The sequence below is a fragment of the Varroa jacobsoni genome, unplaced genomic scaffold (genome assembly GCF_002532875.2).
Source record: "Varroa jacobsoni isolate VJ856 unplaced genomic scaffold, vjacob_1.0 scaffold_234, whole genome shotgun sequence".
Classification (NCBI taxonomy): Eukaryota; Metazoa; Arthropoda; class Arachnida; order Mesostigmata; family Varroidae; genus Varroa; species Varroa jacobsoni.
This window is the reverse complement of record NW_019213136.1, coordinates 90,337-117,132: the sequence shown is the minus strand read 5'-3', so window position 1 is coordinate 117,132 and position 26,796 is coordinate 90,337. Positions and strand designations below refer to the sequence as shown.

Sequence of the window (26,796 nt, the reverse complement as noted above, 5' to 3'; positions counted from 1 at the left end):
GTGGTGTATACCTCATTGTCAAAGAGTCCCTTTGAAGTAAAATCCATTGACGTTGGGTCCAACAAACGGGCAAGCTATCTTATGGGACCCTTTTGTCCAACCCATATGTTTAGAAGATACTTACCGGTATACGCACCAAATATAATTACATCACGACGATTACCTGCAGATGCTCCGTCTTGTTTGAAATACATTCGCCGTTCTTACCAAGGTTTTTCAAATTAATGGTAAAACAAGTTCCTGAAGCGAAGTTATTGCCAGTAATCCATGTTTTGTCAAAAAAAAAATAGTGGCCTGATCAATCTTCTGCTTAAACTGCCGCAGCGCGCTAATATTTTTCTAACTAATATTCGTAAAATAGTTTTCTTCGCTCTGAGTGATCCTGATTATTTTATCGTTACATGTAACTTTTCAATTTTCAAGATTTTCTGATGTCAAGCGTACAATTTAATTGGCTAACGAATCTTCCTTTCGCTCTAGTTTTCTCGCGCTTCTGGTTTTCCGCGTTGGCTGGTGAAGCCCGCGGAAGTTCTTGGTCTTTCGGACCATTATCTACAAACATCCTGACCAGTTCCATCTATTTTAAACTCATTTTATATCCAATTAGTTGTCTGCCTAAAGATATATATGTCCTAAAAATGTTCAAATTTTTCAAGGTTCGCTATATCCCCGATATAGTCCAAGATTAACATGCAAACAAGAAAATAACTTATTTTAAATTGCTATTGTAGGTATGAATATATAGTAGAAGTGTAAGGCCAACATTACAGCCAGTTGCAGGCAAACTTACACGTGATAAAATAAGTTTAAAACAGATGGAACTGGTTAGGATGTTTGTAGACAATGGTTTGAAGGACCAACAACATCAGCGGGCAAAGAGTGCGGGAAAGCTGCGGCGAAACACCCGAATCATAAGCTTTGCATCAAGAAATCAAATGTTCATCACAGTGGTGCGGTATATCATATATATACATCACACACAAGATATCTGCTTCTTTAAATAAGATCATCTTAGTCTTCACTCGTCTACATTGTTCCGTGTGCTACTCTTGCATGTAAAATATATAATACGCTCAACAAAATTCATAGCTTAATTTTTTTCGTACGTTGTAAATTATCGATAAGTTTGTCGTTCAGGGTCATTCCCCTGTAAGGGCACATTATCGAACACTTCCGATGGTCAGGTATAATGGATGTAACCTATTAGATTTTCGCACGCCATAATTGCCGCTGCTAAAGTAGATCAGACCGTTTTTACGTGAGTATCTGACGTCTGCGTTTTGGAACCTTCGTCCCAAGCCACAAGGCTTTGCTTGATATCGCCCTAACAAGCTGTTAATGCGTATTTCACCACAACAAGGATGTTCGTCCGGAATGTTCATTCATAATGGTGTTAATGATGATACGAGATTCGGAACGGAGGAAAGGATGATAATGGCTCCTGTGCTGACTGATAAGAGGATTAATGTGGAGTGAGCTTTTTTAGTGATTAACCCACAATTAGAGCAATAGGTAGATCTTTATAGGGCCTGTTCACAGTAAAACTAGATAGAAATGCCCCCATTGCATTTGGTGGTATTTTGGGGCGGCGTTAACGTTATTGAAAAATTGATGATGTGTTGTCAACCACCTTGATGAATGCCGAAACGTGAAGGCCGTCTTCGGATGATCTTCAGTTGGTAGCCTATAATCTTGTTAGATGACTAGGGGGTTCCTATTACTGTGTCGAACGTTCCGAATCAAGTCAAGGACGTTTCTTTTATGTTTTATTTACTTCGGATCACGTACAGCAGTATGTAATGTCATTTTTCTATGTCGCGGATTCTGATGAGATTTTCAAGCGCCAATTCTAAATAACATTCAAGCTGAAGGTCGGCCGAAAGTACTTCTTCAATGAGGCCATATAATATTAGCCCTCGTTACTTAGCCTCCTAGTTTTTTTTTCATTTTTTCGAGACATGTTAATAATCTACTTTACATTTTGATACGTTTTTCATCGACCGCCGTTCTCACTCTAAGCGCTGTTTCCTTTGTCCTCGTTTCGGTGAAATCACTGCGGTATCTGCTCATTGTTTATTTATAAACGAGAAGTCCATCATGACGCTGGTAGACGGTGGTGAACAGTCGCCATTTGCGAAGAATTACTTATGTTCGAAGAGAAATCTGTAAAGCGACTGCGCTACGAGCTCCTCGTAGCACAGTCGATTTATATAAATAAATATATATATATATATATATATATATATATAGCCTCTCGGTGGTAGCAAGATTAGTCAAGAAGAACCGAGAATAACAAATTGACGAGATGAACACAAGATGCACTGCAACTGTTGTTTCTATGGGGTAAACTGTTTTTTGCCACCCCACACGACGCCTTGAAATAGAAAATACTTCTTCGTGAAAAGTTTGATCAGTTACGAGGAGAATGATCATATGACGAGTAGCAAGTTGGTATTGTGAACTAAGTACACGACGAAGTTACGGGCAACTAACTGAAGTTCGAGATAGGTAAATCGGTTGTTTTCGATTAAAAGAAAATTAAACTTTAAAGTTTTTATTAAAAGAAACAGTAAAAGAAGGTAATATGATCGAGAATTCTCATTATTAGGTCTGCTACTGTGCTTCTAGCTGAACGACACATGGTACTCTGTAAGCTTTTCAGACATATGATTTCATTGGTAAAAAGTCACTAGGTAAGAACACCACAAAGTGATTTACATGTTGTGAAATACTGAATTGCATAATATGATTACCTTGATTTTCATCAGCTCAGAACTTTATGTAGATACGATGGGTATTACTTAGTCTGATCGAAACCGAAATATATCATTGAGAAATGCCATGAAGCGCTGGAAATGGAGGGAATCGACTGAGCGTACAACAGAAGCTCTGCTAGTGTTGGCCTGTGCTATATATGATCTGTAAGCTAATGCAATAGCGGATGATGAAGTTAATACTACTATTTATAGAAAAAACACCGCTGACAGGTACCTCCCAGTTTGAATTGATCTTGTTTAGCCATTATTTTGCTGCATAATTTATTGATACAATAAATTAGCAATAATTATTGTTTGATTTGGCCGAGATACCTGTAGCATAGCTACCTGTCATGCGAATAGTCGCCAAGGGACGTGTTATGAAGATTATATTTCTCTAAATTTAAGATAAATAAAATAGGTAAACGTAAGAGTCACTATTTGATTCAGCGTAGAACGAGTTACCGGATGGAGGCATAATGAATATTCGACACTGAACACCCTCGAAATAATCACGATGAAGCAATATCTAAAAACTCTAACAAACCCCCCAAATTGAAAAAAAAAAAGGAAAATAATGTCGATACTTTTTTTCTTTTACTAGAAATTATGAAACTTCCGGATGAAATAGATTCCAGATACCTATTTAATGGAAAGAAAATATGTTACGAAGAGAATAAGAAGACGATACGACTATTAAAAACAGGATGTCTTGTTTATTATTAATTTAATTATTTGGACATTTGTCAAGGATTTTATTGGGGTTTCTTTCTTGTAGTAGTCAGTGACTAGAGTTCGTTCAAGCTTGTAAGAAGATACGCAAGCGAGCGAAGAATGGAATTACAATACCCTCGTAACCAGTAAATCCTGTGGTAATGTTTTTGTTTCAAATGTTAATACAATCGATTCCACGAAGGAGACAGAAAGACTGATAATGTTTTAGGTGAAAATGATTTATCGGAAGGACAAGTTACCAACTAACTCAACTGTGTTTGTCGTTAAGTGCACCTATATATATAATATGAGAGAGACTTTGATTTTCAATGAAAGTCTAAATGGGGCCAAGAACAGTGGTACTTGAAAGCACACAACTGTCCTATCAATCCCATATTGATCAATTATTTAGACAAATCGGAACCAGTTAAATCATCGTCTCTCGATTTGGTATTACTGTATCTTCTGTTTTCATTTGTCCGCTTCTTCATCATCCACGTCTTATTGATTGCATTACGTTTTCGTCATTATGGTGCACCATATTGTGTCATTGAGGTTTATAAATTGAGGCTGATCGGCTCAGTCCATAAAACAAAAATCACAGCTTCACTGCGATGATGCATCACTAATATATCGCGTCAGTGCGGTGATCGGAAATCGCGAAAACTCTTGCTTCCATTTTTAACGCAGAAGCAAAAACCCTTTCGTCGAAACTCTACACTGAAAATAGGCATACGTACGTTAATATCAACCATCCAACTGCTGATGGTCTGGCGGGCACTGAAGAATTCGCAAATAAAATCTTTCTGCCCTATAGATGAAGCTGCTTCTGTACTACTGAAGACGAATAGATTGTTACTTTTATGATCGTGTATCGTCCGTTTCGCACTTCTGTCTTGGTTCCCTCCTATTTTATGCTTTCGTTTGTAAAATCGAATTTCTGGTGCCTCTAACGCCTGAGGCTTTATCGGATAGATATTGAGCCAGCTGGTTGCCATTGTTGTAGTTGTTGCTGTGATTTTATGTCATCGGAAAGCGCCTGTCTATGATTTTCGCCTTGTTGACACAAACTGGAATAGAAAATGTAGCACTACAACAAAAAAGTAACGTGACATAATCTGTTAAAGTACACCGAGACCAGGTGACGCAGCGATGAGTATTTTTACATTAGATAATCCAGTCAACACCCAACTGTGGCCTTTAGATATAGAATAAAAACATAGCTTTTTAGCTCGGCTATAGAGCTTATCAGATTTGATTGGTTTCTGGCCAGATACGGTAGCACGTAATACGTTTGCCTTACGTTAATATTATTCAAACTTGCAGTACTTTCTCAGAGGATGCATAGCGTTCAATATAAATACGTGAGAGGCGTAGAAGGACTGAGGAACATCTATTCTTTCAGTCCACAATCGAAATTCGTTTAATGAACTGAAGAATTAAAAAAATGTACGTATTGCTCTCGATACTTCGTTGTCTGCCCCACAATATTATCATTTTAAGCGATGTTTCTCTCTAGGCAGGTCTCACTGAAGTGTATCGAATGAAATTATTGGACGGCATTTACAAACAGGTGAACGTTCGTGGATAATAGTTTTTTCTCACACAGTAGAATTGGCACTCGGAATAGGCTATAGTTAAGAGCTAACGCGTCTAGTCCAGAAGGCCTCTGGCAGCGTTAGAGTTCGCAGAAGGCTGCCCACTCCCTGTGAACGTGCATTATAACGGTGGAGGTTCTAACGGGCGGCTACACGCACGACGTTAGAACTAGCACGTTGGCTGACCAACACTGGTTAGCAACGACAAAGAGAGGGCAACGTCTTGGTCCACTTCAGATCCATCAGCTCATTAGCGATACACCAGTTAAGCTCCAAATCAGCACTCATTGCCACCATTATGCTGGCGCAACTTAATCTACTGTCGCCTCAGCCTGATCTAATCAATCCCAAGAATGTAAGAGTATCTTCATACACTCGAAACGATTGATGTTGCCACTGTTTTTTGTCGTTCAGGAAATCGGTGGGAACACTTTGACAAAAACAGGGTACCCTTTCGTTGTCATCAACAGCTCTAAGTAATGATCTCACGTCGTTAATACCGCTTAGGAGGAGGTTCAGCAGAAGTCAACCAGAGGAACCTACTACCGTTGACTTCTGTAGCAGATTTAGGTGCGCGGCTAAAATGAAATGTACCCACAAAATGAAATGTCGTCAGACATTTCATTTTGTGGGTACATCTATCGAGCGCCAGCGTGCGATCAAATACCCTTCTGAATCATCGATAGCTAGCTACGTACAACCTATTTCAGACCACCCGCTGGTCAAATAAATAAAATACTGCTAGTATCTAGAAGGATTCAACACACCATTACAAGAAAAAAAATTATATTCAATATTTAAGTTCTATAGTAAGAATTGTTGACAATATGATGAAGCTATCACTGGACGAGCTGCTAAATGGTAGCACAAAATTTTGTCTGTCTATGATATTATAGACCGGCACGTATGTTTCATCGAGTAGGCTTTGCCTTATCTGCGTGAGTTGCCCTGGTAGAAAAGCAAGAAAGTATAAATACCGCCTATTGAATACATATGTGCTTACCTTCATTCCCGAAACCAACTGAGAATAGATAGATCTGTACATGTTTATGTAATTTATCTATAACTAAAACAATTAAATCTATAGAGTCGTCGTATACGTTGAAAGTCGAAGTGGTTCTGACTGAGGTCATCCCGTTTGGGCCATTAGTGTAAAATAGGGCTTCAAATATTGTAGGCAGTGTAGAAACCTACGCAGGCAAGCCAGGTTTCTCTATAAACATAGCAGAACAGCTAAAATGTCAGTGATGATAGCTGCGAGTCTCTGTAACTGTATTAACAATGCTTGAATACATTATGTGATACACATATACACATTTTTTTAAATATGTTTTCAACGCTAACGCTGTCTCTGCGCCTGAGAGTTTCGACAGTACGGGCCCTGCTGTTTCACTTCTTGGAATAGTTAGAGAGATATCGTTCTATCCCTATTTTCGTATCTCACTGTGCAAATAAACACGAAATAAGGTGGTTTCTGTTTAGTAAAAGCTTACTAGCGAGTGTTCCGTAGGACTAAAGAACACTATCGTTGTAGAACGACATGTATCTGATAATAACATTTATTTAAAACATCTGTCTATAATGAATCGTTGAAAGAGGTCTTTGTCGTCGAACTACAGCAACTTCGTTGAGCATTTATCCACTCTACGGATAACTGCTCGTTATAATTTTCGTCGTTTTTTTCCTGCTTTTTTTTTTATCCTTCGCAAGGTACTGAGGCCTTACAAAAATGAAACGTTACCGAGCAAAGCGCAAAGTTTACATTCGGCTTAGGTATTATAAGCCTTCTGCAATGTCTAATGCAATGTATAACCGTACACAGTATTATATAATATAATAATATATGGACGTGTAAGCTTCCATTTGTATTAGCTTTCGTCCATTTCAATCTGACCGCGTATCGATATTTCACTTTGACTGTTATTAAACTGTGACACAGTTTATTGTTTAGACAGAAAAACGCTGTTCCTGACTCGGTTGAGGTTCAGCGGTTATTGTCCCGTCTTGTTGACCTCGTTGCATAATTTTCCTTATACTCACTTCAGCGAACGTTTAACGCACTCAGGCCTGTAATAAATGATAGAAATCTCTTAAAGGTGCACTATATTGTGTTTCCAGTAACCACCTCCACCTTGGTCTGGTTTCTACCTAAAACATCATTTTTGCTGGGATTTTCAGTCTAACCCATTTGATGAGCAGCAATATTTCCGAACTGGGATACGCCTCGAGCTGTATAATCGCTGATGTCTGCCTGCCTGACCGACCGACTGTGGGGCGCATTTTTGATTTTTTCCTTTTTTGAGTGAGTCGCTTCGAGATTTTGCTGGGAGATATTTGCATGGGTGGAAAAGTTACAGGGCTGACTTAACTATATCTTGGTCTGCTTTGTAAGACTCTATCCGTTCTTCTAACCGAATTTTTTAGATAGGGGCCTATGTAGAAAGAGAGAAAAATTCCTTACGCGAATCGAAAGCTCGTGATCGGCTCAGTCCAAAAACTACCACGTTCCTATACTTAAACGATAATAAGCATGTTCTGAATTTCAGTGCTGCCGCTACGGGGTGCTCAATGAACTATTGTTAGAGCAATAATAATAAGGGTTGCTGTGCTAGGCCTTGATAGTACCTGCTACCTGTTAGTTGCGGTATGATTATAATTATTAGTGTAAGATAGGTGATAGATTCTATTAAACGGGCGGACGAACCCCTGTGGCGTTATGTAGACCGCCATGTTCTCTACTTTCCTGGCTGATTTTAAGCAAAATTTGGTCTCTCTATCGAATGATGTGTTACGTCTTATTTGCAGCTTGATAGTAATATCGCAACACGGTCAAATCGTGTGCCTGCTGTCAACTTCACATACGGAGGTACATCCTAATGTGATAGCTAGGTTAGTGCTATTTGTCTAGTAAAGTATATGCACAGCTATCGCTGTTAATAAGATCACCTAATGACGAGTTCTTGACGCCGAAGAAGATCATAATTATATTGAGTACGAACAGGACTAAGAGAACTTGCTGGGGACAGTCAACGGAGATCGATGGTACCACCGGTACAAAATGGTCATGGATAAGATCAACACTGAACGTAAAGATATGCTCATAGACGAAGATTGTTTCCTAACGGCCAAGCCTTCGATAGGTTGAGATTTTTTTGGGTAGCAGCACTGCATGGAAGCGTCCCGGTGATACCAGCTGGAAAAAAATAAACTTAGGCCAGGCAATACACTAGACCCTGAAGGTACTGCGGTGGTAGAAGTGAAGTTTCCCTTTATGGAGCTTTTCCTGTTCGTGGCTGATGTTGCCACGAGGATCTTGAGATAGGGAGAGAGAGAGATTTTACAGCTTCCCGTAGAAGGCTAATTTAAAACTGCTTCCGACAAGAAGGGCACCGTCATATCTACTCAAAAGCTGTCTTCGAATATCATCAGGATCGAACTACTCAGACGCAAGGACTGAGTCAAGATTAGATGATAATAGGGGATCCTCAGGGTTTCGTCTTAGGTCCGCCATTATGGAACTTTCTTAGTCTCATGTCCTTAATCTCATGGAGCTTCCTCCGGATTGCGTACGCTGATGACTTGGTTATCACAGTGAGAGCACGGTTACCGGGGTACTCGAAACGCGTGCTAAGGAAGTGTTGTTTTATAAATCAATTACAAGTAACCACCTTACGCTAGCACTAGCCGAAAACGAAGGACACTTAGCAGCTGGAATGATAAACTGCAGATCGATCAGGTTTTTTTCCGAACGGCCGGCAAATATAATGATAAATATGGACGGATACCTGGGGCATACATTTAAATAGGGAGACGCACCGCTCGCATCCGGTAAGTAATGGCAAGGGCGCCTAAGATGACGGCAGAGCTCGCTAGGATCATGCTAAATAGATATGAGCCACGGGAACGCAAATGAAGGCTGTTCATATCGGTCGCCAAATTCACTACTCCATATAAACTCCGGTTTTGTTTGTATCGGCGTCCGCAGAATGCAAGGCGTTACTGCAGGGAGCCCAGCTTGTATCTGTCATCACACAATTCTGCGGTCCTAGTCCTAATAGGAAGGATATTTTGAAACGTCAGGGTTGACTAACGATGTTGGCCAGAGGGGACAAGCGGGGTCTAAACGAACTGAGATATACAGCCATGGCTACATAGAGTAGGAAGTAATACAAACCGGAAGCCGGGGTTAGGGACATCATCCCAATAATCGCGGACTCGATTGACAGCCCCGAAAAAGAGCTTTCATGCTATATAATCTAATTCCCGATGGGACACGGGAATTGTCGCAGTTAACTACACAGAATAGATTAGGCACCTTCGCCAATATGTGTACACTGCGCCGAGCTCACGTTGGTGAATCGTCTTGCGCTGGAACTGATGTTGTACCAAATCACTAAATAGAAACTCAGAGAAACGATTGGTGCCGGTCTCTGTGGCTTCACTCGATGCATCTGAAAAACGGCTAACGAACCATACCGAGGACAACAACTGACCAGAAATGTCCTGCTTGAGGACAAAGCGTTAGAGAGAATAAGGGTGGAACAACTGTCCGGCCAAACAACGGACACAGCGTCGAATGCAGATGGCCCAAAAACCAGAGCCAGAAATTATGGCACGTGATTGGAACTTTAGCGAGAGTGCCCGGAGCATTGCTACACAGCCTGGTACGCTTGAAGAAAAGGACTATCCACGAGACTACCTCTGCCGGTAAAACCGGGAACTCTACAGGAAGACGAACCGTGATTATAAAATCGTGATAAAAAAAGGAAAACCGTGACTAATGAAATCGTAAATTCACCCTAGTAAGCTTTGGTTCGAATAAGTATTTGGATCAGTTACAAACAAGCGGCGAAGCAGCCGATGTTGAGAGTTTAGTGAGTCAGAGTTCTACGGTACAAAACAAAGGTCTTGGCAGTAAGATGTTTTATACAATTCTCTAGCCCCTGACGCCTTTCGACAAAAGTAATCTCACCGAGGAAGTTATTTTGAATGGACTTTAAGAATAACTAATTATGATTGTGTTATATAAAACCTAATATATATATAGTCGTATAGATAATTTCCATGGAATAGATAACACTTGTATCAGCAAGATTTCCGCTTAAAAGTGTACTCTACCGTGGATCGATGACCTTATACTAATCGTCATTTAGAACAAGTGCGATGTGATTATAATATTCAATTATACATTATCTAGACGGCTCTTTTCAAACAGAACAAAGGGTAGTAGGCTGTAGGACTTAGAGACTTTTCTGATTATATGGCATTGATTGGGGTCCAAAGGTGCATCTTTCCTATGATCATAGTGATGATCTAAATGTAGAAAAAAATGTACGCTAAACCCTAATCTCGTGTCGATTCATGCTGCTCTATCTAACTGGTGCAATTTTGAATATTTTTATTACAGTGAACTCGTGAAGATGCGCCAGCGGCGCCAGATTCAATTTGTGTAGAAAACGCGGATGGGAACTCAATTAGCGAACAATTACAATTGGATTTGACATCAAGCGACGATACATTAGTGGAGTAGACGGGTACCCGTGACCAGGACTCGTTGGATACAATGTGTGTCTTTTGGATTCATACCACTGTTCTTTTGGCAGCTGTCATTACTACGGCGCAAACCTATTGGCTGTAAGTATAGGGAAACGGGAACTATTATATGATGATATGATATACACATTAGGGATCGAATATAGGTGAGCAATCTCTCTATTGACGGCTTCAGTTGACACGCTTGATCTGACAGTATAATGTGCGAGCGACTTTTGCCGCGCGATTTACGCGTACACGTGTACATATCGGTATGCAACACGATCATTTGCCGACCAGTGCCAACGGAAACATTAGAAATAATGCTTTCATTGGCAACATTGGTAAAACACAATGCGTCATCGGATTGTTTGCCTGTTCGCATACAGCGCCCAACCCTGTCTCGATTGAGTATGAAAATCCGTTTCGATAATAGTTTGTCGTCTTTTTTCTTTTTTTCGGCTGTATCTTAAGTTTGGGAGACATTCACGAACGGGATCGAAATGATGTCTGGAATCCCGTTGAAGACGATGGTTCATCCTTCACGAGTTTGTCTCCTACGGCCTTCGAATCTGCCGCTAGCGGCGCTGGCGTCGTCGAGCACGTGGCCATCTGCGTGGCCACGCTGGGTGCTTCATCATTGTCGTTTCCTGGTTAATGAGCGAGGAATAATCGTTTCATAGAGAATGTGACCTGGATCCGGGTCGTGCTCTATAGGGCAGTCGCGTTTGCCTCCAGTCTTTTTTTTGATTCATCTCGATTTTGACTACGATGATACCAGCGGTTTCGTTTAAGCCACGAACGTGACCGTTCTTCCTGTCTGTTTCATGGTGTGATGTAAACATTATCCTACTGCAATACCACGTGAATTTATGGTATTTCGATATTTATAGTGTCGACAATAGCAGCAGTGATCCTATGTTTGTACACGGTACTTCGGGCACTGCGTGGCCGGCGGAAGAATATTTGTATTCACGTATGACTAAAATAGGATGTTTGAAGGAGTGTCGTAATCGCGCTATTGTTGGTGGTAATGGGGTCTATCCATGTTGCGTGCAGACAATGCAATAGAAACAATGATGTTTAGCTTCTAAAATGTGCTTGTAATCTTGTTGGGTTCATCACTAACTCCGATGTTAGATGGACGACCATTAAGTGTTAGTCGGATGAAAAGCCAAATTCGTTAAGAGCGTTCGTCCGTACTTCGTTAAACTGCGTTTCCGAAAACGTCCATTTCTCGTAATCATATCGGATCACCGGCGGCTCGATCGGACGCAATACCCGCCAGCGAGAGTTCTAACGATAACTATTCGCATCAAAAATGCATACAAAGAAAATGTCCGCCTTCCGTCGACGTTCAACGGGGAACAACGTAACAATAGAAATTACTCCTATATATATATATATATATATATATATATATATATATATATACACGTATAAGTAGACTACGGGCGAAGATATCTATCTGATAGATTGGCATTGGCGTACCACTTTTTGTTTGCTTGTGTTTGAGTCAAATGTCACAAAAATTGATGAAATAGGCATATGATGAATATCACACAATACATATATATGCAATAATGAAAGTTATTGTCAAAAAAACGAGTGTGAGGTTATCAGAAATAAAACTATTAATAATGAAAACAGTCAAGCTTCCCGTAGTCCCGTAGCTTCCCGTAGTATTGCCAGTCAGAAGCTACAATTACCAAGCTCCCAGCCGTAAATATGACATGTAATCAATTAATAAGCCTTCGAATCGTTTACATTTATCCATAATAGACTCGATGTATTTATTAGGAAAAGCAAACGGCCTGGAAGGCTTGAAGACACGATATTTTGGACGATTGATGGGTTCCTAGTTTGCTTTGATATGAAAAAGCAAGAATTTTATCGGAAATACACTGTCTATTTGAAACATTTATGCCTGTAGATACGTGGCTCACCATAATAGATAGAGAGATGTTTTCATTCGATTTAATATTTCAGTTTATATTTGCTGCGCACAACGACTCCTCGCGTTTTTTACGGTTTAATATCGGTTAGGAACAATCGAATTACTACGACGTACATAAATTTTCATTAAGTGAAATGGTATTGTTTCTCCAAAACCTGTGCTTATCTATTGAACAGAACATTGTTCGATGTTCACGACTTTATAGGCTCTGAAAATTTCAGGCCGAAGAGAGCTTCCTGAGCATAATACGTCGTTGACTACAGGCCCGCCAGGGTTGTTGAATTTACCTTTCCTACAAAACAAAGAACAACCGGTCCATATTTTCCAAGGTAACTTTGCCCGTAGGACCGCTATAAAGGCAGCTGAATTTTTCCTCATGCATCGGATGACTTCTGGTTGGGACTTTTGACGCTCTGCTAGAGATTAGGATGGAGAAGGCAGTCCCGGTTTCTAGATGGTGTCAACCTTTGATAATGAATGAGTATTCTATCCATACACATTGACCGGTAGAGTGTATACGCTTATTGGTCTGAATTCGGTGTCATAACCTGTTTAATGTATATATATTTCGGGATAGCTGCGTGACTACCGAACTGCCTTCAAGTGCAGTAGCTTTGGCTAAACGAAATTTAATTTTATTGCCGTCGGTGAGCATGAGGTCAGCACTCTTCATTTAGAGGTTATAATTACATGCAATAATAGTACGGCAATAAGGTTGAGGCTGAAATAGGCCTCGAACGCTATTTTCACTGAGCGCTCCTCGTCGGACTGATCACGACGAGGAACGCTCAATGAAAATGGCAGCAACTTATGATGATGGTAAAGCCCCCGTCGTCACGCACGGATTCACCAGCTGAAGCCGCTGTGATGTGGTACGGCGCTGCAACAATGCGACTTTGACAGCAGCGAAATCATGAACGCTGACGACCATGACGATACTGCTATACTTCATAGTAGATATTAGTGGTATCATTAGAGTAGTTCATTGGTAGAGGAGTGTTTGGACATATGCGTGTGTGTATCTGTGTCGGCATGTGAGTGAAGGCATGTCTATCGAAAGCATCGCCCAGTCTGGGCCACCAGCATTGCCAACGGAGGGTTAGAAAACCCCTTCGGTGTCCCGTGCTCTTCCCCTTTAACCCCCTACCGTTCGCCGAGCGTTCAGTCGAGCGGCTCGAAATGGGTAAACTGGCGAGCCCTTTCCCTTTAAATAATATAATATCGATAAAAGCACGTAATACTGGCGGCCGTCAAAACAACGGGAGCAATAGCTGTGTGGCATTCATTGCGTCATCGTAGTTCTGCCGGTAACACTAATGGGTCATGTCCGTTGTTCTTTGTTCCGCGAAGGTGAAAAGGCCATTGTCCGTGCAAGGTCGAACGTTTCGGCGGAAGCTACTGCCGAAAAACTGTAAAGGCAGCAGGAAATATGTCTGTGCTGTACCCTATCGCTGTTTGCATCCTAATATTAACGAGGATTGTTAGTTACCGCTGGAGTGTTTCAGAGCTTCAGCGTAACTTGCGATCAAAAGTTGAGTTGACATGCTTGTCTAGTTGGGGATACTCCCGTTCAATTGAAACTGAATATAGTCAATCAAACGAAAAAAAGACCCGAGGAAACATCTTTCTTTTTTTATGCAACTTTCTATTCCGTATAACAAGCATGTTCCGATGCATACGGCAGCTAAATACAATATTTGCTCGTATTTTCGCTACATCGACCCTTTGGCGCATTGCTAGCGTTGCTATGATTTCCTTATGTCTGGGAAACTGTGGTACGGTCGTGGCTCCTCCATTTTGATATGAAACTCTTTAGCCTCGACGGGCGAGCGTATTCAGTTCTTGATCGCAACCACGACGCAATTCTTTATTCGAAATTAAGCAGCCGTGAAATATAAGCAGCGATACGAACACACAAGAATTAGTCGTTTATTTCGCCCATATTACGATGCAATACACAATAAGATAATTGTGATAAATGTGCCAGCGTGGTCCAAATGTACCGGATGTGAAGTAGTAATTATTTACGGCAAAAACTCAATTTTGAGCTTCGACTCTAAAAACCATCCGAAACGATGCAATCTTATCGTCTAACTCCAATGAGTTCCTTTTGCCGTTTGGTTCAGTAAACATGACAAAAACGGCTGACATAATTTCTTATCGGTCCCCTTAACGGATGCCAAACAAACATAGATGTCCCGTTATGGATGACAAATGTGTACACGTAATCGTTTGCATATTCCAAGTTTTATTTACATGTATCGTACGTGATCTTGCATTTATTATGACTGTTCGTGACTATTCATTGTTGCGCTTTTTCTGATGACCCATTGTCTATATGGCAATACACCTGATCGGTCAGAGCATCGACGGCAGCATCGGTTTTGAACACTTCTGGATGGATGGCACAGTCGACCTTACAAGACAATGATACTTCGCTGTTGAAATGGAAACCACACCCAGCTTCTGGCCTTGTATGTTTTTTTTTCTATACAATAAAAATTCGACAAATGTGTCAGTTTGTCTTTGCGCCGATGGCATTGTATGCGACGATCCGTTACGTCGGCTAAAACGTAGATCGCGACCGCGATAACATGACAAGCGTGCTTTCGGAGAACGCCCAAGACTAAGCTAAAATCGCCATATTTATCTGCTTCGAACGAACTGGCATGTGTCCGTCTCTATGTAGGAGAAATAAACTTAAAACGCCTCGGAAGAAAATTGCCTTCGATTGTTAATTTTATGTTTGGCCCCAATGAATTTTGATATTACAGTATCAAATCTTCACCGTATGTATGAATAAGTTCTTTTTATATAAAAAAAAATACGTAGCTTCTGTACGATTTACTCTCGAGATTGAAAACTATGTATGTGTGTATTTATAGTATATTTTACATATACTGGGATGCTAATAGTAGGAATAAAGGCACAATTCTGTACACAACGTAACGTATTCATAGATAAACTGGCCTTCAGGATCACTGTTTAAGAAGATAAAAGTCAGATGAGCTTAATTGCACACTGAACTCAGCCTAGCTGCACCAGAATACCGGTAGTATTTGAACGGTCTAGCCTAGGTTTTGGTGAGTGACTGCTGCTTAGCACCTTCGTCGATTGGTAGACACTTACGGTTCCGGACAAAAGACTTATCGATAAGGCACAGTTTTTATTAAGAGACCTACCCAAACACTTTTGCCGCCTCGTTGTTAGGGAATGTCTGAGAACAATGGCTCTCTTCTTCATAATATGCGCGCACATGGTTTATCCGAAGAACCTAAGGTGCGAGCTTGACAGTACGCTTAAGATATCGCTCTGGAGAATAGGATTTCTGCTAGCGTTTAGTCAAACTGTAGTATATGTCCTATTGATTGTTTGCTTTGCGTTTCAGCGTTTTTATGTTTGCTTTCGGGCTGCTACAGCCGGTAAGCAATACTAGCGGTTTTTTTTTTTTCACGCTACATATTCGCCGCATTTTTTGCGCAAAACCGTTTGTTTTTCCTTGCAAAAACGCCTATCTAGGTTTCCTTGTGCGCAATCGGCCCACACGAACGAATTTATCTCATTAGCCAATTGCTATAAGGACCGGACCCTGTTCACCGATCATGTTCCGAACATCCACCCGACAGTGAGCCACACGATGTCTGCCTGCTTCCCAGAAGCGCACTGTTCCCATAAACATCGTGCTTCTTCTCCGTTTACTGCCTTTTTTCAGTCTCGAATTAACTGGTGGTAAGGCAAAATCCACACTCGAGAGCGAGAGTTTTTAACCTTGCCGATGGGTGACGTTGAGGCGAGCCTCATGGGTTGCGGTCATACGGCCAGATGCATAGACCCCGGAAAGAATCAACCGGTCGGTAAAATGACGAGGTTGTCATTTTCACGAAAAACCAAAAGAAGAACGATGATGTCGAAAAAATGTGGCATAAACTGATAGTCGACCAGCTGTATAGAACGAGGACAATAGTAATAACAGGGAAAGCAGGCTGGCTACTGTTAGATGGCTCGAGGAAAGGTTAGCTGAGCTTGAGTGATGAGTCGAGGTCGATGAAGTTCCGAAGAATTTGCCTTTCCCCCGCCATCACTCAAGCCTTCGTCCTGTCAACAACAAACGACTATCGTGCACGGCATTATGACAAGGGGAAATCAACCACTAGTCTGAATGAATGGCCACTTCACATGTGGAACGGCAAGGCCTCGCTTCGTCAGTAATAAATGCTAAAAGAGTATACGCTAAAGGGAAGTCGATGTCTCCGGCATGTTGGCAATGATTACCTATGACGTAACGAAGATACACAAGTAAGGGTGATCGAGTTAAGTGAAAACCGTACCACAATGTCAAAATTGGAATAGGACAGATTCGACAGAATATGATGCATTCATATGTGTATAAATATACAAGTTAGTCTGCTTAAAGCAACCAAACATAATACCTGATTCACGTACGTGTCAAGATGTCCACAGACAGTGTCTCTATATTAATATTCTTCACTTACTATATGTGCCGTTAAAGGTTATCCCCATGAAGGTTTGGTCAAACAGCTAGTACAGATCTAGTTGTTATGAAAAAAAATAATATACAGGGTGGGACATTCGAATTCAGATGAACTTCAGTGATTACTTGTTATAATGGGCATTTGGTTATCCGTTGTTCTTGCTACAAAGAAAAGGCCAGCGTCTTGTGGAATAAAAAGAAAACAAACAAATTATGGTAAAACAGAAAATTATGGTTTTCAGACAACTAATGTCCCTCTTTGCACGAGACACCCCCCCCCCCCCGCCAAAATTGAATATCTCACTTGCAATAGACGGTTTAGATTTTTGCCAGCTTTCGTGTGGGTTTCGAGAGATCTGGTCAATGATTTTGGAAGCGTGCCCGAAAATTCTTAGAGTTCGTATTAAAACACCTAAGATTTTTCACAGGAAAGTCAACGGTCATTTTATAGAGAGGAATATCAATTGTCAATCAAATTGTCTGTTCATAGCCCTTTTATTTCCAGTTTGTTACCAGCGTAGGATCTGGTTTTGTTGTATTTGTTTGCGTGTAGCGTTCTCGAGCGACACGCTAACGAACTTATTGTTACTGGTATCGATTGACGTGTGCCTAGTATTAAAGCCATTTACAGATTTAAGAAGGAATATTTCAGAACTTACGAATTTGCTATCAACTCCAACCTGTAATCGCAATGAATGGTGGTTTTATTAAATATCAGAAAACATCAGAGAAATTTCTACCAACTGAGAAAGAATCGTTGCATTATCTGCCTTTTTTTTTCGAATTTAATTAAGTCACCCTGTATATAGAGCAGTCGGAGCTACGTGGTGTATTCTCAGAGTGCTGCGGAAGGCACTGAATAATAGCTTTTACAGGTGCCAGTATACGGTACACCCAAACGTTGATTTGATACCAAAGCTCTAGTAACTGTACATACATCTGATGGAGGCAGGATGACCGCGGTAAGTGTTTCGGCCCACCAGATAGGCCTATAAATCAGCTTCAAGTACCCAAAGAGAAACATTGATCAGTAGACAGAAAAACTTCTCGCCATTTCTAGGTGTAATAAACAAATTTTCTCCGATAGTGATCTGATGTTGTTGTTGCTATTGGACACATAACAACAGCTATACGGAATGACAACAGTCGGCGTACGTCACTGACGGAGATCGAAATCAAGGTATTGCTTTTTCTAGATTATCCGTCTAAAGTACAAAAACCTCTTCACTATTCGCTGCTATTGTTATTGTTGTCATCGTGTTCGCTCACGATTCGGAGTGATCTTCGTTCCGTTGTGGAAACCGTGATCTGGAAGGTAATGGCAAAAAGAAGTGGCAGGTGGCTGTAGTCTGTGCGGCATATTACGAGCTGCACGCCGCTAAAACGAAGAAGCGGGCAGAGCCGCGCCTCTTCATCTTGGCGTCACATCCGTTCGACGTGGGCCCTTTTCCGGTGCAACTCCCGTTGACATTGAGATAAGAGCAGCGATATTTGGCACTAAATGTTTCCACCGTAATCATCACCTGGCCGAACGGGCAATGTCGTTCGTTAAGCAACGCGATAATCATTCTATTACTCGCAAAGAACGACAAACCCTCACGTGCATTACCTCAAGTAATTCGTATTGGTGATACGCGCAGTATACGATACTCTTGCTTGGTGGCTGGTCTGTCATCTCTAAAAATGCACTCCTGCGTACACTTCCTAATACATTATTGAGCATGGTTATATTATGTATGTCACTGATAAGCCGAGCTCTGTGGCTAGGTAATTAATCAATAGGGTTCATCATTGTGTACACGCAAACGGTAACGTTACGTCATTTCATGTTACGATGGTTAGACAGCTCGATCCAGATCGCGGCAGTTGCCGATAATCCAACAAGCGACATGTAACGTAGGTTCATGTGATATCAGGTTTTGTCAAAGGCAAAGTGGGCTGTTCGCTCAAAAAAGTGATACAGACGGAAAGAGGCAGAAGAATATGTAGTGCCATTTCCCCAATAATTAGGCTTATTTCTCTAGCACGGCATATGTTCTGCCGTCTGGGTTGGTATTGGGCGCTGTCTTGTCGTAGCGAGGCGTAACAAAGGTCTCTCCTGTTTTCTATTCTGTAACTCCAACGAATCTTACTATCACGCTATGCATCATCAATAGGTCTTGGTGCGCGCTAGCGTCAGAGACAATATTAAACGCACTGTTTTGTAGGTGATTGTGTTTACGTATTCGTATATATCTATCACCCGTATATATTTTTGTGCTATTTTATGGAAGAACGAAAATAAAAGCGGCATTTACGATTCATTCGATCCCGCTCACGCTTCTCGCTGTTGGATCTAGCATCTGAAAGAAATGCAAGCGCGAATACTTTTGCTCTATTAGTAGTCATTCTCTGGAATGACTTGGATCGTTACGAAGTTGCGCCCGTTGATCGCTTTTCGTTCGCTGATGTGTACCATCCCCTGTGAGCGGTTGCACTGAGAAATTAACCCAGATTGAGCTTGACGGCTTTGCTTGCATTCTCGTTCAACTTCTCCCTGCCATGGTGACGATCTAACACTCGGTGGATGGCGTCTGGGCAGTTGTGTGGCAGCTTAGTAACCCGGCTAGCTACGTAGGACTAAACGTCATTCGGGTTACGTCCAGGGGACTCTATACAAATCCGTGAAAAGAATGTTTCATGCTCGATACGTACAACCGGAGCGGCGGCAGTGCGCGATTTACGCTGCTTCTGAGCCGACCGCAGTGGAGATGTGCGGACGCGGCGGCCATGATGACATCGATACTCCCAGATAGGCAGATAGCGAGTTATCCGTGTTACCTGTTGTTGACACGGTTCTTGTTACTGTTGTTAAGCGTAGTGGTGCCGGCTGATGCATTCCGGTGATGATGATGACGCTCATGATGCCACCGCTTAGTTAAATCTATTGTCGGACTTAGATGACGGAGGAAACAAATGTTAGCACGGTATCTGGTGGCCTATTGAGGCGCTACATTTTGCCTTCTTACCGCCGCCGCTGTCATCAACCCCGTCGAGTTTAGCATTCACGGACCGTCATTTACGCCGCGGTCTTGATACTGGTTACACAGTGGCGACAGATTGTAAGGCCGTCGCCTAATCGAACAGTGAGCGTACGATACTGGAAAGAACCGGGTAGTGGTTCTTGGTGTAGGTAGATACCAGAGGGAGACGTGGCATAGAAGATTTCAGTATAGGCTACATAAATGGCAGACATGTCTTATCGATACACCGTAAAGGATTGAGAAGCTCACAAGTCCTTGTGAAGAATTTACTCTTTTAAATTACCCTCAGTTTTAATGACATCACATCACCAAGCTGATTCAAGTGGGCATCGAACCGTTAGTCTCCAGCTGATAGGTACTTCGCTCTTTAAGAAAATGTTATCTTTTATTATTGGTTACTTATTTTTTCTCCTGATCAACCCAACAACTACAGGAATCTAAAAGGGCTAAAATCTAAATACGAAAACGGTCAGCTTCAATGTGATACAGTTGTGTGTAAAAAAGTATAAGAAATGCGTCCTTACGGAATACACACATTTAACATATTTAAATACCGCAATTTCGAGAGACAGAAGATGAGGCTTCGCTTGCGTGTATTGCCACGCCATGGCATGACGCGTGTACGGGCCATTGACCAAAGAGAGGCGACAATAATAACGTGATACACGTGATAACGTTATAACGGTATAACAACTGAGCGGAGCGCATAAATTCGAACATAGCAGTACGAAATGTCAACTAATAATGTCAACGATAGGGCGACATTTACGCTTAAGCAACTTAATTTAATTAATTTGCACTTAATAATGCAATGGAACGAACAAGCAAAGCTGTACAGTTTACTACTTTAAATGCTAAACACAATTACTTATGCGAACCTGTATCGCCTAAACGGACCCAAGAAGTGGGTACTTCGATACATTTTATGCCGGTCTCCATGGCGTGCGTGACTCGTATCTTCCGTGAGGCCACAGGAGGGCGTTAAAATCATCAGCATCTTTAGTCTGTACGGTGCCACCGACTTCATCTCCATGACCTTCGTAATGACGGCTGCTGTGCAGTACTCTATACTACAACTGTATCTTGGCCAGTTTTTAACCTTTTACTACTTCCCGTTTCATAGAAAAGCAACTCTCTAAAGCAACTCCCGCTGCCGGACCCCCTACGAACTGGCTAACTTAACGGTTCGAAAAAAGGATCACATAGGTAGAGTCAAACCAGAACACACAATATGGCATCGCACCTGACCCGGCGCGCACCTCGATTTATCGCGATCCTCATAGGGAGCAGTCAGTTTTTTGCCTATTACGATATTGGTTTTATACTGCTGGCCAATCTACGTTCTTCATCGTCTCGCACCACCTTTTCACTAAGTTTTGATTATTCGTGGTGCTCTCCAGTCTCTTTTGTAGAAGGTTACGCATTGTGTGTTACAAAACGTCATTGCAACAGTAGCAGTTGTCGCTTCTTCGAAGACGAGCAGACAGCAGCATCCTGGAGATGAAACATAAGGGCTGGGAGTGAAGGTGGAAACGGTGCACAGAAAAGGGGACTGACGTACTATATTAAGATCTCACGCGGGGTGATAGGGTAATGTAGTGCCAAAGCTTGTCTTGGCATGACGCTGCAACCGAGGTCATTGTGGTGTGTAGCTGTTCGTCCAGCCGTACGTCGGCCTAACGCAGATGATGAGTGATAAGTCCTATCCTCTGACGGCCTACGTCACGATGTACAAGGGTCGTCGGTGTCGTCGTAACCCGTTTCATGCGATTCTGATACCCTGCCTAATGTCCGTGAGCCCTCTTCCTTTCTCGGGCGTTTTCGGCACTCTGATCCTTCGTGCCCTAGCGCCCAGAGGCAACTCCGTGGAGGCAACTCAGTGGAGGCAACTCATCCGACTTAGAGCTGGATTAAGGGCGGAGTCATTCTTAGTGATTGTTCCTCTGTTTTTCGTTCACTCGTTTTCCTGTTTTTCTCTTATATGTTAGCTACTTCATCGGTTATCACTTGTGCTCTTGGCATTACAGCCGTTGTTTCTTCGTCGCCATTTTTATCGTCAAATACTCCGCATATAGGTGTGATAGAGCAATAAAATATGTCGGTGCTTTTCTGATTAAAAAACTCGAAAAATCTTTGCATTTGAGAACACCAGGAGGGGCGTCTGCGAAATCTATACTGCAGCCACTCCACACACCACTCGTAGTATCGTTATAGTTAACTATATATGGGCAGCTATCTTCATCGATTGCAACTAAGGTTAGACAGCTGTTAATTGATTACGCTTAGTTTTTCATAGACCTGAGGTGTATCTATCCTACACGAAAGTTCCTGGTGTAGTTTTGCCGCATCTGTTTTCTGCATTGTGCATGGCTGTTACCTCAACCCGTATCACTGGGGTTTTATTTTCGAGTCTAGTCGTGACTCATAAATGCACATGGCGGCCGTACACACGGGTTGCACTATGGACCGCGAAGCAAGCGTCATTGTGGGCCAGTTTTCGCTGTTGTTGTTGTTGTTGTTGCGGCTAGCTACAGACTTCATTGGCCTCTTCACCAGAATGGCGTGACCCAACTCTGCCTCGTCACGGCTGTTTGCAACGAACAGAGCGACCAACTGGCGCCTGGTCCCCACACACGTTTTCCCCCACCCGCACCTTCTCAAAGCTGTGGCTATCGAATCGAGATCCTGCCACAAACAGGGCAGATCATCACACAGTTGTGACTAATGGTAGTAAGGAGACATGCTACCTTGCCTATAACGCAATGGCTACTTTTTCTTCTGCTTGACAAACGGCCAAGCCATCATACTATTTAGGGAATGATAAAAAGTTCCCGCCAACGACCATGCTTCAACACCATTTTCACTAGAAGTACGTTGACACGTCTAGAGGGCGAGCTAAACGCCCCTTGTCCCATCCCACTCTTTTATCCCTTTGCCCACCTTGTACAACATTTACAACTCGTCGTACTCGGTTTAAAGAGACGGACAGCACTATAGGCGTTTCCCGCCCGGCAGTGGCGAGCGACTTTGGCTCACACGATGGGACTCGATAAAGAGAAAGAGACGAGGTAGAAAGTAACATACTGCCTTTTGTTATAGTAAAGTAGATTTTGTGTGCCAGTAGTTGTAAGCGGCCACTTAACGATGATTGAGACGGCCATGATGGCGATGCTGATCGACGAAATGTGTTTTCGGGCATCGAATAGATCGCCTTATGCATCATCGGCAGTCGGTCCGCGCGCAATGCGTGCTTGACCGTATATTTCTACGAAGATGAGCTACGAAGAGGGTGATGAGCGCGTGAAAAGCACTTGAGTCATCGACCTGTTGGACGCACCTTCATATAGTATTGTAGCAGTTGTCTACACTCTCTTGAGCCGCTGCAGGATAAGTTCATGCAGCGTTAGCTATTAAAAGCTAGAACCAGGGCGCTCCGGTCGACTGAATGGAATCTAAATATCGGCGAGCTTGCTCTGTTGTCTTCGTAAACAGCGAATTACATCATCGAAAAACGCGTCCCAACATCACCAGATACTATGTATTGTGTCACTTTAGGAACGAATAGTACACGCGAAAAGATGACAGCGCCCGTCATAAAATCTAACTATGCACGATCTTCATCAGTTAGTTAAAGAATTAAACCAGTATATTTGTCGAGTGATGGTCTTCGCTTGATGGAAGCGTATACATATGCTTGTATGTATGCGGATAACACAATGATATTTTCTGAACGTGCCGCAAGAGCGGGTCGACATGTCGACCTAGCTGTATCACGGTGCAAAGCGAACCTTTAATATATACGTTTTACGTGTGTTTCGTTGATGACTGTTGGATAACGCGACTACAAATGATATGTCGTTGCTAGCAAATCAGATAAGAGTTGAACGGCGTGCAAAGGACTTCATTGCGATTGTTCATTGTCAGTTAGTAGCTGTAGATGCCAGAGTCCTTTGAAGTCAAAGGTGACAGGTACGAGCACCATAACCAGAACTATGCCTGCAGGAAGTGATACGAGGTGCCTTTAACTGGCTAACTGACCACTGAATATATGCATATTCTATTTGTTGCAAATGCTAAAAAGATATGCCAGAATTTGTCATGCTTAATATGATTCTAGTTAATCCTTTAAATATGCGTATAAGAAAACAATTTATTCGACTATTGAAAATACTTGGATATATTACCTTATACACTAAGCCATTACCTTAGACACTGCACCGAAGCAGCAGAAATCTACTGCACTTCAAACGACAATTTGAAGGCAAGGTCTTCTAACTTCCAACTTTAGCTTACTCGGTGCGGCCCGTTCTGCCTTGCAGCTTTACAGGTTGGCGTTATCACGGTTCTGTGCGTCCATAAAAGAAAATCAGTCTCTGCGTGAATTCGTGACGCTTGTATGCACGAAATCCTTTGAGTACAATTCTGGCGACATCGATAAGACCAATCGTGATCTAATATCTGAGAACTGGCCCGAACGTAGATGAATACAGACGGCGGCCAACTTTCAAACCTCTGTAGATGGCGCCTGTCTCACTGAATGTTGTATGGGCGGACTGCAAAAGAGCTCCAACAACAGTGGAAGCGGTACTTGTGGCAGCTGAATTTAGTAGCAGTAGCATGAAATCGTCAGTGAATGAATGAGTATTTGAAGCTTGCTGTTCCTTTCGTTTCTTATTGAATGGGTTTTGTCACTCAGACGCGCTGAGTAGCCGATCTTGTCAGGCGTATGGACCTTTCGGAATAACAATTCGGTGACTGACCGCTATGGCCACGGTGGTGGCTAGAGTGATCGCCACTCGTGACTAACGTCCAATCAGGTCGAGAAAAATAGACAAACGATGTATCGAAAGATGAGCGGGAGGTAAATGTGCTACGATGAAAATGTGTCGTCGTAGACATCGTGTTGCCAGCCAGCAGGGCAAGCAACTCTCGGGGCGTTGGTATTGTCTGTGCGCCATCTTCAACCTCTATTTTGCCGCTCGCTACCGTTTACTACATATAACTAGATAGATTACTTAGTAGCCGCATAACAAAGGATAGCAACGTAAACAGTCAAACAGATAAATTGTCGAAGAACAAGGATACGGCATGCTAAATGGAAGCTGATCGACAGCAATTATCTATCGACGGCGATACTTTTCTGTGTCATCTTGCGAAATTTATCTGATCCTATGACTAGCATGCGAACATCAACGGAATAGCCTAATTTCATTGCGTTTACTTAGTTAGAAGGGAGTGGCTTGACAACTTGGAACTTGAACAGTTATCAACTTTGGAATAGGTTACATTGGAGATCTCATTACTGTTGTTAAACTTATGTTACATGGACGCATGCTCTTTTATATTACAACTATTTCCTGAGGCTCACGGATGTATGTAGAAATTAATAACGTATAACCTTATAATCGTATGTACAAAAAAAACGTGTAACGTGTAGTTTTCGAATAGCGGGATACGAGTACTATAGGGCGTGAACGTCGTGTTAATGGTCACGCTAACAGTTCTAGTTACTATGCACTAAAATAATCATATATTATACAAATAACTGATTAGTTAATTACTTTTCGACGACTCCATATTCGAATTTCTGCCGAGTACCCGTGGTGAGCGCCGAAAGCGAGCATCATCCACACTGAACCACCCCGAAACCCCATTGACTTTCGTGGCGGTCATTGGCACATTTTGCTACGGCTGCTGGTCATCGAATTGGATGAAGTTCTAATAAATTAACGGACTAACGGCAGGTTTCCCTAATACGTGCACGACTGACTGAGCTTGTGGTCCGTTTGAATAAGCCGCTACGGCCGCGAAACGAATCAGTAGATAAGCGAAACTCCCTGATTACGATCATCACTGTTTTCCACCTCAGTTGAATTTCAACGATAAGAATAATGGCGGCACTGACCGTTTTGCTAAGGGCAACTATACTGACAGCAAATGAATGATCTTAGTCTTTTTTTTCTAGTTCTGTTTATGCGACTTTGCCATGCTTCGAGAGCTGCTATTCCCTATTTTTTCATCCAGCTACAAAACCAGAACGTCTAACTCTAACCAGAACTCTATTTCCATATGAGCCGCATGGTAAAGCTCGACTTGTCGGCTCTACGATGAATTCGTTTGTCTAAGCTCCACTTCGGCTGAATATGGAGATCGTGATTATGGCGATGTCACCGTCGGATTTGTGGCCGGTAACTGTGCGAACAAACGCCCAGATCGTCGTGGAGGTAACAGCAGAGACAAGCATCTTCGTCCTCTACGCCATAGTAGTGGTCGTATGAGTCGAAGGAAGACCTTATGCTACCGTTGGTTGTTGTTGTCCCTGCTGCCGTATGTACCTAATGGCGGCATCTGCGACGGCCGCGGCTTCGAGGTAACAACGGGCGAGTATTTACTTTGGTACGAGCCGAGCAAATACGAGTTCAAGCACCACATACACATCGATCAATTCAGCTATAAAGTATTGCTACTGGCTTTCGTGCTATTATTATTTTGTGGCAATGCGGTGTTCGAACGAGACTCTGTTAGGCTAAAATTGACCATGCTCTACATATGTTACAATAACATATGTCTAAACGCCTGATGTCGTCCCACTCCAGCGTGAAAAAAAACACGATAATACCGATAACATAAAAACAACGGCAGTTAGTTAATCACTCAGAACGAATTGATCAATCGCCGTTTTCGTTCGTTTTTGATAATATAATTGCATTAAATTGGTAATTTT

The 26,796-nt window shown here is 42.2% G+C and overlaps 1 protein-coding gene and 1 long non-coding RNA gene across 7 annotated transcripts in view; one reads left to right on the top strand and one right to left on the bottom strand.

The window, feature by feature from the left end:
- LOC111273912 (protein Wnt-5b) overlaps positions 1-26,796 on the top strand; it is a 105,933-nt gene that overhangs the window by 20,078 nt on the left and 59,059 nt on the right. Inside the window, exon 2 of one of the 2 annotated variants that reach the window (XM_022855950.2) lies at positions 10,476-10,702. The exons of the other annotated variant lie outside the window; for it this stretch is intronic. Coding sequence (XP_022711685.1) covers positions 10,632-10,702 — 71 coding nt within the window. The 5' untranslated portion in view covers positions 10,476-10,631. The remainder of the gene's footprint in view (positions 1-10,475; positions 10,703-26,796) is intronic. 2 annotated transcript variants of the gene reach the window in all.
- The window catches only part of LOC111273913 (uncharacterized), a 39,891-nt gene continuing 19,715 nt past the window's right edge, over positions 6,621-26,796 (bottom strand). For all 5 annotated transcript variants that reach the window (XR_015316129.1, XR_002688112.2, XR_015316127.1 and 2 more), the window contains one exon: positions 6,621-7,135. This is a non-coding gene — a long non-coding RNA (uncharacterized LOC111273913). The remainder of the gene's footprint in view (positions 7,136-26,796) is intronic.